The sequence below is a fragment of the Ovis aries genome, chromosome 17 (genome assembly GCF_016772045.2).
Source record: "Ovis aries strain OAR_USU_Benz2616 breed Rambouillet chromosome 17, ARS-UI_Ramb_v3.0, whole genome shotgun sequence".
Lineage (NCBI taxonomy): Eukaryota > Metazoa > Chordata > Mammalia > Artiodactyla > Bovidae > Ovis > Ovis aries.
This window is the reverse complement of record NC_056070.1, coordinates 6882981-6894855: the sequence shown is the minus strand read 5'-3', so window position 1 is coordinate 6894855 and position 11875 is coordinate 6882981. Positions and strand designations below refer to the sequence as shown.

The 11875-nt window shown below is 41.6% G+C and overlaps 1 protein-coding gene and 2 non-coding genes across 3 annotated transcripts; all 3 read left to right on the top strand.

Annotated features, from left to right (window-relative positions):
• The first annotated feature begins 735 nt into the window (after positions 1–735).
• Positions 736–5442, top strand: RPS3A (ribosomal protein S3A). The gene is made up of 6 exons (XM_004017202.5): positions 736–823; positions 1531–1634; positions 1999–2186; positions 4239–4447; positions 4937–5046; positions 5275–5442. Exons 1-6 carry the CDS (start codon positions 762–764, stop codon positions 5394–5396), a joined length of 795 nt encoding a protein of 264 aa, XP_004017251.2. The 5' UTR covers positions 736–761; the 3' UTR covers positions 5397–5442.
• LOC114108878 (small nucleolar RNA SNORD73) lies at positions 3508–3574 on the top strand. The gene has a single exon (XR_003585613.1). It is a non-coding gene; the product is annotated as a small nucleolar RNA SNORD73 (small nucleolar RNA).
• On the top strand, positions 4677–4745 carry LOC114108879 (small nucleolar RNA SNORD73). Its single transcript, XR_003585614.1, has one exon. It is a non-coding gene; the product is annotated as a small nucleolar RNA SNORD73 (small nucleolar RNA).
• Positions 5443–11875: the final 6433 nt, after the last annotated feature.

The window sequence follows — 11875 nt, the reverse complement described above, 5'->3', positions numbered from 1 at the left end:
TCCCGAAAAATCAAGGGATCTGGAAACACTGCAACCATAGTCCCTCAGGAAAACAATGAGAACTCACTCCACTGAAACAGAAACAACTCCCCTCCCCCCTCAAAAATAACCCATGGCCCCCCAAACACCTTTTTATCAAAGTATAAGAAATTCATAGAAAACTACAGATGCTCACAAGGCGAACGTATTCCACTAACCAACCAGCAGCTTTCAACAATAAGCAAAACAGAACCAGTATCTTCGATGTTACACTTATTTAATCTTAATCCTACGAGGTAGATCACACTACCGCCTCCATCTCAAATACAAGGAAGTACAGACAAGCTAGTGTAAGAACCTAGGACCTGCTGTCTAACCCCGAATGCCACAGGCTTGGGGTTTGAGAAGAAACAGGCTTGAAAGTGATACGGTGAGTTTAGGTTTGAACGACGCTGAGTGGGCGTCCGCTTCCTAGGAAACCTACTTCCGGACTTCAGAGCCTCGGGAACCATCATTACCAGGAGCCCGCACCTCACATTACCAGCGCCAGCACTTCCGGAGCTCGGCCTCTCAACTAGCGGCCGCGGCATTCTGCACAGCCTCCACACACATGAGGGCGCTGTCGCAGGCACAGTCGAAAGCTTGCCTCTCTCTGTTGTCGCGATATTCTTGAGGCCGGAAGAGCGTAATGTCGAAGGTCACGTAGACAGCGCGTCCCGCCCCGCACGCCTAAGTTCTCGCGCGAATTGCACTTCCGCCCTTTTGGCTCTCTGAGCGGCACCATGGCGGTCGGCAAGAACAAGCGCCTTACGAAAGGAGGCAAAAAGGGAGCCAAGAAGAAAGTGTAAGTGGCAACTGTCGCGGCCTCCGCTTTGGGGGACCCCTACTGGAGTCGGCGAGCGGTTTCTGAGCCGCAGAGTAAGCCGGATGGCGAGGATTCTAATTGGATTGCGATGGCCGTGCGTAGTTCGTAAACTGCGAACCGCGGCCCGGCGGAGGCCGGTGCTGCTTTGAGGCGGGCTGACTGTTTTTCCCCTGGCCTTCTGGGCCTAATGCGCGCCCCTTTTGAGTCAGATTTCTGTCGCGAGTCGGACAGGAGTTGTGGGATCATGGGCTTCGTAAATTCCACGGATAATACCTCTCTAAGATCTGGCGATGTGAAAGACACTTCAGTGGTTCACTCAGGACCCCGCGTCTCGCCGCTGCTTGGGCCGGGTGGAAGCTGGAAGTTTCCAGTAAGCTAGCACGAGGTCCTAAAGTGTGCGGGTCACCAGTGTGTGTCTTCACGAAACAGTAAAAGTGAAGACACATTGCTTGACGGAGGCAGTGTTGGTATGGTGGAAGGACCGGTGGTGTGGGGAGAGGGTCTGTGTTCGTGGCATAATTGACTGGAGTGCCAGGTCTGCACAAGGACCTGGTGAGAAGAGCTAGATTACGTGTGCGTCCCTCACCTCGCTAAGAGGAATTTAGTTAGCGGTTTAAAGTAATTAGAATGAGGAAGGTTCGAAACAATTACGTGATTTTAAAACTTAAGCATGTTTTTAAATACAGGGTTGACCCATTTTCTAAAAAAGATTGGTATGATGTGAAAGCACCAGCTATGTTCAATATAAGGAATATTGGGAAAACGTTGGTCACGAGAACTCAAGGAACCAGTGAGTATCTTATTCTCCGTTTGTGTTTTTCTTCCTTTGAGACATGCGTGTATCTTGGTCTACTATCCGTTCTGTGGTGTGATATTTAAGGAAATGTCAGCTTTTGATTGCGACTTTGGCCCCACTGGGGACTGTCCTAAGGTGGCTTGTGGAAGCAAGATGGTACTTTAAGAATTACCAGTAAAACGTGCCTGGTTAGTTTTGAGCTTCTAATAAGCACTGTCAGTAAGTTATTGGTGACCATATGGATTTGGTTAACAAAAGTTAAGGTCTTTATAATTTTCTTAATGCTTGAACGTTAACTTAGCTGGCTTGGCTTTGTTTACGTTGTTCCTAACATTAACAATTGATTCTTGTTTTGTAGAAATCGCATCTGATGGCCTCAAAGGTCGTGTTTTTGAAGTGAGTCTTGCTGATCTGCAGAATGATGAAGTAGCATTTAGAAAATTCAAGCTAATTACTGAGGATGTTCAGGGCAAAAACTGCCTGACTAACTTTCATGGTATGGATCTTACCCGTGACAAAATGTGCTCCATGGTCAAAAAATGGCAGGTGAGAAGAACATGCATGGTGCTGTAGTGTGCACGGCCGAAGATCATGATTTAATGTCAGGAGGGAGTGTGTGCATTTGAGGTTTAGATTTCTTTGTTTATATTTCTTTTCAAGTCTGTGATATTTTCTTGCTGTTGAGTGTGGACTTTTGAACTTGAGCAACAGCAGTGGTGGTGGTGGTTAGTTACTCAGTTGTCCCCAAACTCTTTTTGTGACCCCATGGACTATAGCTGGAAAAGCTCCTGTCCATGGGATTTCCCAAGCGAGAATATTGAAATGGGTAGCCGTTTCTCCAGGGGATCCTCCCAACCAGAGATGCAACCTGTGCTTCCTGCACTGTAGGTGGATTCTTCACCAGTAAGCCACCTAGGAAGCCCTTAAACTGAGTTCAGGATTTAATATTGGATTATCGTCAAAGTTTTTTTTGCTGCATGAATTAGCACAGGTTTGCATGAATTAGTACAGGTTTGCAGTTTAGGCTTTGCCTGTCCTCAGAACACCTTTGAACTTCAAAATCTTGTGAATTTTATCATGAAAAGGGGCTATTGGGTTAGTTTTATCTATTGTACAGTTCAGTAGGAGAGGCAGAGCCTCTGGAGTGAGATTGGAATTTTGTTTCCTTTTCCCAGTTACAGTCTCTGAAAAGTAACTTTTTAGTTTAGTTCAGTCCATTCCAGTTGCTCGGTCCTGTCCAACTCTGTCCAACTCTTTGACCCCGCGGACTGCAGCATGCCAGACTTCCTGTCCCATCACCAACTCCTGGAGCTTGCTCAAACTCATGTCCATTGAGTCAATGATGCCATCCAACCATCTTATCGTCTGCTGTCCCCTTTTTTTCCAATAAGTCAGTTCTTCACATCAGGTGGCCAAAGTATTGGAGTTTCAGCTTCAACGTCAGTCCTTCCAAATGAATATTCAGGATTGATTACCTTTAGGATGGACTGGTTGGATCTCCTTGCAGTCCAGAGGACTCTCAAGAGTTTTCCCCAACACCATAGTTTAAAAGCATCAATTCTTTGGTGTTCATCCTTCTTTGTGGTCCAGCTCTCACATCCATACATGACTACTGGAAAAACCATAGCTTTGACTAGACGGACCTTTATTGCTATAAAAAGTAACTTACAGCTTGCTAAGCCTTGTTTTTTTTTTAAATCTGTAAAATGTAGGTAAGAACATTAGCTCATGGAATCAGGATAAAATATCCATGTAAACATGCTTTGTACAGAACTTGTTAACAAAAAGCATTTGCTACAAGTTAGTTTTAAGTACAGGAAATAATGACATTGGTTCAGATACCATTTGGGAATGTTCTACGTGTGGGAATGAATGATGACAAAATGTTTCGGTCCCAAATGACATAATGATTATACCGTTACATTTCTGACATTCCCCTGAGGTTTTAATAGTATTTCTGTAAGTATTTCTGTAAGGTTTTTCACTATGATTGCATTATATTGGTTTTTTGAAAGTAAAGCATAAAATTTAGAAAAAGCAAAGAGGGCAAATCTTCCTGAATTTAGGTAGTGTTAAGACTATGGATTTTTTAAATTATGTTTTAGCCGTGAAATGGAATAGTTAATCCTTATTGTGGCTTTGGTTTGGAACATAAATGACATTTTAAAATATATGTTTGGTGTTATTACATTAGATGTCAGTATTGTAGAGTCTCCTAGAACCCATTTTTTGTTTACTTGCAGAGTTAAGAAATTGATTGGGGGAGGAGCAGATTGTTAAAGGCTAGCATGTGTATGTAAAAGAGGGGGTTCTTTGCAGATAGTGATAATGAGGCTAAAGAACCTACCTGGAGGAGATGGGGAAGACAGCCGAGAGGACTCATTGTTTAAATTAGATTTGTAGGATAGTAAGAATTCAAGATAACTGTTGGTAAGCTCACTTCAAGGACATTAACTCTATAAATTAAATAGCCCATTTATATTATACTTGATATTGTGTAATGAATACTTGACCTTCCACTTTTTTAAAATTGGAATTTGAGGGATAAAAATTGATAACTTTCAGACTGGTGTAACTGACTGTCATTTTTTTCACTAGACCATGATTGAAGCTCACGTAGACGTCAAGACCACCGATGGTTACTTGCTTCGTCTGTTCTGTGTGGGCTTTACTAAAAAGCGCAACAATCAGATTCGGAAGACCTCTTACGCCCAGCACCAGCAGGTGCGCCAGATCCGCAAGAAGATGATGGAGATCATGACCCGAGAGGTGCAGACCAACGACCTGAAAGAGGTGGTCAATAAACTGTAAGTGCTTTCCTTACGATACAACCCTCAGATAAGGAAAAGCGCGTGAGACAAGGTGTGGTCAGAACTGTGTTCAAATTATCCGAAACTGTCTAGCTGCATCTTGAAAACGTGTTAAGTGTTCAGTAAATGTTACTTGATGGTTTCACATTTGGGCATTTAGTGAGACTTGAAGCTCAGGACTCATCTTTGCCTTAGAAAATACAAACCTTTTGTAATTAAGTATGGGAATAAATGATGACAGATGTTTCGGTCCCATATGATGTCCGATGATAAAACTTAACATTTTTCTGATGTTCCCATGCAGTTGCTTAGACCTGTGTTTGGAAAAGGTGTATAATGCTTGGATTCAGAAGGGCTGATTTTGCTATTAAGTAGCTGTATAGTTCAAATTATTTAACCGCTTATGAAGGGGCAATAACAGAACGAGGATAATTGTGGATTAAATGAAGTGTAGGTTTATTCTAACTTACCATTTCTGGTTTGCAGGATTCCAGATAGCATTGGAAAAGACATAGAAAAGGCTTGCCAATCTATTTATCCACTCCATGATGTCTTCGTTAGAAAAGTAAAAATGCTGAAGAAGCCCAAATTTGAATGTAAGTGAAGTCACAGGATTTCTGAAAGAAAATTGTGTAGAAAAGTAGTTTGTGTAGAAAAGGTTGTGTTTTTTTTGTGTTGAGAAAATTGTGTAGAAAAGTGTTGTTTTTTTTAAGGTCAGGTGTTGCTTTGTTTTCTCCTGTCTTCCTTGTATAGTATTATAGAGTACTGATAACATGTTTCAAGATACGGTAGACTGTAACTAACAATTTTTCCCTTCTCTTTAGTGGGAAAACTCATGGAGCTACATGGTGAAGGTAGTAGTTCTGGAAAAGCTACTGGGGATGAGACAGGTGCTAAAGTTGAACGAGCTGATGGATACGAGCCACCAGTCCAAGAATCGGTTTAAAATGCAGACTCTTAATGGTGACAAATAAAAGATCTTATTTGTGGTATTTTTTTCCTGATCATTCTTTTTAAATAACCTGACAGCTTATTTAAGATGTTCTGATTTGTGGTGAGGTTTTCTTACCTTTTGTGTATATTTTATTTAGTTACTAAGTAGCCAAGAAAGGGTAAGACCTATTTTAAGCAGGAATGGTCTGGAAGTATTATAGATGGTGAAGAAAAGGAAACCCTTTCTTTACATGGTTGAAGTTTTGAAAGCAAAAGTCACTCATTTGTATCTGACTCTTTGGCAAGAATACTGGAGTAGGTTGCCACAGCCTTTAGGGGTAACCCCAACCCGGGGACTGAGCCCAGGTCTCCTGAACTGGAGGCAGAGTCCTTACCATCTGAGCCACCAGGGAAGCCCAGGTGGTTCTCAGATCTCTGAAAGGCGTGCAGGGCCTGCCCCAAGAAGTTCTGATGATGTAGATCCAGGATGAAGTCTGCAAGTTGGCAGTTGGCAACTTTTCAGGAGACGCTGGTGACAGGAGCCATACTTCATGAACCACTGTCCTAAACCGTGCAGTGGGAAGAGGAGAGCTTATTGCCGTCTTGTATAGTGGGTTTGTCTTTTAAAAATATAAATGCTGTCTTGTGTTCTCTAGAGGTAAATCCCCCTTGAAAACCTTAATGGTCAAGCTGAAGTTGACTAGATAAGTAGAGAAACTGGCTCTTGGTCTCTATTAAGGGGGCATTTGTCTGCTATCCAGTGTTTACTAGTCACTCACCCTTTCTGTTGTATACCTTCTCCGCTCAAGTCTCTAATTTTTCGTTCTCAGTTCAGCTGATGGCCTTGGGAGTAAGAACCTCAGAATTTGCTGTTACTTCTACCCTGCCTCATGCTGGGAAAGACAGGGCAAAAAGGAGAAAGGGGGTGGCAGCGGATGAGATAGACACCATCACTGACTCAATGGACATGAATCTGCAAACTCTTAAAGATAGTGAAGGATAGAGATGCTTGGCGTGCTGCAGTCTGTGGAGTCGCGGAGTCAGAAGCATCAGATTCTACCTTGTTCTTGGCTCCATCAGTTCTCACCTTTTTCGTTATTCCTCTGCCAGTCTCAGCGAAGAAGCAAGTCCTCTGCCCTTCCACATACACCCCTATTCAAGCTTATGGCAAAGCTTGCAAGAGTAGCCATATTTCTTGCACGTAATTTTATTTTTCTTGCTTGAATCTATCGCAGTTGGGCTTTTTTCTCTTTCACACTTTTTTTTACACCCCACTTTTAAGGAAGCTGTTGCTGTTAGAATTAACATGTCATTGCTAAGCCAGCGGTTCATCCTTAGCTTTCATTTTACTTCTGTAACAGTGATAATTGACAGCTGATTTTCTTCTATGTGTCTTAACTATATTCTGGAATTGGACCTCAGTTTTCCAAATAGTGTTGCTAGCTACTATTTGCTAGTTTGTTTCAGGCCTCAGTGTTGAGCCCTAGTCCTTTTATGTTTACCAATATTCTTTCTAAAAATAGTCTTACTCAATTTCTTGGTTTTAAATAAACTGACTCAGAATTTTACTTCTAGTCTGGACCTTTTTTGAACTCCAGGTTTGTCCCTCCAACTCCCAGTTTAATGTCAATATACATTTAACGTCTAAAATTGTATTCCTGAACAACTTCACCCATCCTATTTTACTTTTTACAATTTATATTCTAAGTAAAATACTTGGCTGCATCAGGTCTTAGTTATGGCGTGCAGGCTCGGTAATTGAGGTGCATGGACTTAGTTGCTCCATGGCATGTGGGATCCTAGTTTACCAACCAGGATCGAACCCAGGTTGCCTGCATTGCATAGAGGATTCTTAACCACTGAAATACCAGGGAAGTCCCTCCATCCTGTTTTAGACAGAAGTCCTCTGGTCATCTTTGATGATTCACAGTTCATTCAAAAGAAATCTGGCAGTCCAGTGGTTAGGCCTCTGCTTTCAGTACCAAGGATTCAAGTTTTTAATGAAGAAACAATGGAAAAATTGTCTACCCATCTGTTCGTCATGAAGTGATGGAACCAGTTGCCATGATCTTTGTTTTTTGCATGTTGAGTTTTAAGCTGGTATTTTCACTCTTCTCTTTCACTTTCATCAAGAGGCTCTTTAGTTCCTCTTTGCTTTCTGCCATTAGGGTGGTGTCATCTACATATCTGAGGGTATTGATAATACTCCCGGGAATGTTGATTCCAGCTTGTGCTTCCAGCCTGCGATGTCACATGATGTACTCTGCATAGAAGTTAAGTAAGCAGGGTGATGATACACAGCCTTGATGTACTCCTTTCCCAATTTGGAACCAGTCTGTTGTTCCATGTCTGTTTCTAACTTGACCTGCATACTACAGGTTTCTCAGGAGACAGGTAAGGTGGTCTGGTGTTCCCGTCTCTTGAAGAGTATTCCAGTTTGTTGTGATCCATACAGTCAAAGGCTTTAGCATAGTCAGTGAAGCAGAAATTGTGATGTTTTTCTGGAATAGTCTTGCTTTTTCTATGATCCAATGGATGTTGGTAATTTGATCTCTGGTTCCTCTGCCTTTTCTAAAACCAGCTTGAACATCTGGAAGTTCACGGTTCACATACTGTTGAAGCCTGGCTTGGAGAATTTTGAGCATTACTTCGCTAGCGTGTGCAATTGTGTAGTAGTTTGAACAGTCTTTGGCATTGCCTTTCTTTGGGATTGGAATGAAAACTGACCTTTTCCAGTCCTGTGGCCACTGCTGAGTTTTTCATATTTGTTGGCATATTGAGTGTAGCACTTTTCACAGCATCATCTTTCAGGATTTGAAACAGCTCAGGTGGAATTCCATTGCCTCCACTAGTTTTATTCCTTGTGATGCTTCCTAAGGCCCACTTGATTTCTTCTCACTCCAGGATGTCTGGCTCTAGGTAAGTGATCACCCCATCGTGGTTATCTGGGTCATTCAGGTTTTTTTGTACAGTTCTGTGTACTCTTGCCACCTTGTAAATCTCTTCTGCTTCTGTCAGGTCCAGACCGTTTCTGTCCTTTATTGTGCTCCTCTTTGCATGAAATGTTCCCTTGGTGTCTAATTTTCTTGAAGAGATCTCTAGTCTTACATTGTTTTCCTCTATTTATTTGCATTGTTCACTTAGGAAGACTGTTGAATCTAATCCCTTGAAAATATTTGTCACTTGCACTGTATAAGGGATTTGATTTAGGTCATACCTGAAGGGTCTAGTGGTTTTCCCTGCTTTCTTCAACTTAAGTCTGAATTTTGCAATAAGGAATTCATAGTCTGAGTCAGTCAGGTCCTGGTCTTGCTCTGACTATAGAGCTTCTCCATCTTCGACTGCAAAGAATATAATCAATCTGATTTCAGTAATGACCATCTGGTGATGTCCATGTGTAGAGTCATCTCTTGGGTTGTTGGAAGAGGATGTTTGCTGTGACTATGCATGCGTTCTCTTGGCAAAACTCTCTGCCAAGAGAGTTAGCCCTTACCCTGCTTCATTTTGTATTCCGAGGCCAAACTTGCCTGTTACTCCAGGTTATCTCTTGACTTCCTACTTTTGCATTCTAGTCCCCTATGATGAAAAGGACAGGTTTTCAGTGTTAGTTCTAGAAGGTGGTGTAGGCATAGAACCTTCAGCTTCTTTGGCATTATTGGTTGGGATATAGACTTGAATTACTGTGACATCGAATGGTTTGCCTTGGAAACAAAGATTCTGTTGTTTTTGAAATTGCACCCAAGTACTGCATTTCCGATTCCTCACTTAAATGGCCCTCAAATGTGTGCTTTTACCTCTTAATCAGTAGATCCTGCTGATACATTCATCCTATTAAAAACCCGGTCCTTTAGTCCTTTCCCTATTTTTCTATAGTATTTAAACTTCTGGCTACTAGGAAAATTCCATGTGGACAGCTTTTTTCGGGGGAGGAAGGTGGAGTCTGGCTCACTGCTACACTTTCCAGTGCCTTGAAGTTCAGGATTATTTGAATAAAGGAATGAATGGCATTCCCTTACTGAAGAAGCACATGTTTTTAGTAGGAAACAGTTGTAGATTTGGGACTGAAGTGACAGGTGCTTCCTTTCCAAGGTAGAAGTTAGGAGTTGAGTCTATAGAGTGATAATTCAAGGTGGGGACCAGGAATGGAGAAGTGGTGGCTTGCTGCTTCATGCTGGACATCATCCAGTAAGATACGGCCAGCGAAGCTCCAGTTTCCTACATCTCTTGAGTAGGGCTTGGCATGGTTCTCATTTGGAAGGGTTCATGTGAAAACGCTTCCAAAAATAATGTTTTTTAAAAAAATGCTTTGGTCTGATAATGTGTTTAAGTTACCTTCCCATAGGTCACCATGAAGGTGGTTAACATCCATATAATAAAAAGGAAAGACTATAAGGGGTGATTGTAAGTTTCCCATTTAGTATCATATATGTGATATGTATATATTAACAAATGGCCTTTCTCTACTTGATTGTACCTAGAACTGTTTCGTAACCAGGGATATACATTTTGAATCTTCAAAAAGGAGTTACTGAAGACCTTTATGTCACGGCATGACTGAAATAGCAAAACTAACTCTTGATTTGAAACTGGCTTTTGCTTTAATGTATACAGTTGAGCAGCACCGTTAACGTGAGAGCAGGAAAGACTGCCAGGGGAGTATGCTAGATTATTGGACTGAGCCTAATTATACGAGTTCTTAAATGCAGAAGTTTGAGGCAGAAGTGGTTGTAACACAGTGGGAGGACCGCCCAGTGTTGCTCCATCCTCTAAGGATGGAGAAAGGGCCATGAGCCAAGGAAAGAATGGCTTGTCACAGTTGGGAAAGGCAAGGAGGTTCTCAGTGGCACACTGGCTGAGGGAATATCCCACCGTTATCCCACATGGCATGCATAAGCCTCAAAATACCACCACCACCAACTCAGCAAGTTTCAAACCTTCCTAGCACATGGCCCACCACATCTATAGTGCTGTGTAAACACTGCTTCAACACATGGCCAGAGCTTTTCCCTCAGCCCTTACATGGTCTCAGTGCTACAGGGGTATGTTCGTAGTGCCCACTTTCAATCCTTACGCTGACTGCTCTATAGTTTTTTTGTTGAAGGTGCTTTTTTGGTTGATTGCTCAGGAAGTTCATTATCTGAGTTCTTGTATGTTAATACAGTTATCGTTTGCTTTATACCTGAAAGGCACTTGTATTGGATCTAAAATCCTCAGCTTACTCTTTGAGCGTCTTAATTATATTACTTCTATTTTCTTCTGGCATAAAGCATTGCTAATGCAAATCTGATGATAATTTTCTTTCCCTTGCAAGTCACTTTCTGGTTTTGGCTAAAAGCCCGAATAATTTCTTGTTTATTCAAAGTCAAAATAATTTTATAAAATATTTGGTAATAGTCTGATAGAACAGTCTCAGGTATGCAGCATAGGCGTACCTTGGAGATACTGTGAGTTTGGTTCAAGACCACCTCAATAAAGTGAGCAATACGACAGAGTGAGTCTCAGGAATGTTTTGGTTTCCCAGTGCATGTAAAAGTTACATCATCTGTTAAGTGTACAATAGCACTGTCTTTAAAAAAATGCGTACATTAATTTAAAAATACTTTATTGCTAAAAAATGCTGAACATCATATGAATCTTTAGTGATTCACAGTCTTGCTGGTAGAGGGCTTGAAGTACTGCAAGAATTGCCCAAGTAATACAGGTAGGAAATGAGCAAATGTTGGAAAAATGGCACTGGTTAAACTGCTTGACACAAAGTGCAGTCAAACTGAATGGTTTATCTACGCTCTATAGTTTCAACAAGGATAATTTTTTTAGTATAAGCTTTGCCTACAGTAGTTGTTAGCACTTCTCCTGTTTTGTGTTTTAACAGGACTTTATGACCTGGCAGCTGTTGTCTCTTAACCATCCATGCGCCGTGTTTTTGTTGTTGGGCTGTATTTCTGTAAGACAAGGGTTGGCTAATTACTCCGCATGGTATAGATACGGCCAGTTGCTGGTTTTGAATAGCCTACAAGCTAAGAATGGCCTTTCGGTTTTTAATATGGCTGAAAATGTGGGAACATGATGTGAAATTCAGATTCCAGCATCCATAAGTAACGTTTTGTAGGAACCCAGTCACGTTCCTGCCTTCCTGTGGTAGCTGCTGCATCTTGCAGTACAGCGGCAGAGCTGAGGACATGCAGCGGAGCATGCATGGTACTCCTCAGTTTGCAGTCCGCTGTAATTCCAGTGATTGACTTATAACTCCACAATTTGAGTGCCACACCTATCACATATAAGAAAAATGCTTCAAAGATGGCAGTATATAAAATCTCAATTACAAATCAATAGTAACAGGTGAATCAATTTTTTTTTCTTGCATGTACAGATGGACCTTTATTTAAAATAGTACTTCATATAAAAGGGACAACCATCAAGTGTTCAAATTGTGAAGAAATAGTTGGAAACCTGGGCTGCAAGCTGCCAGGTGAATTGCTTTTTAACGATGGA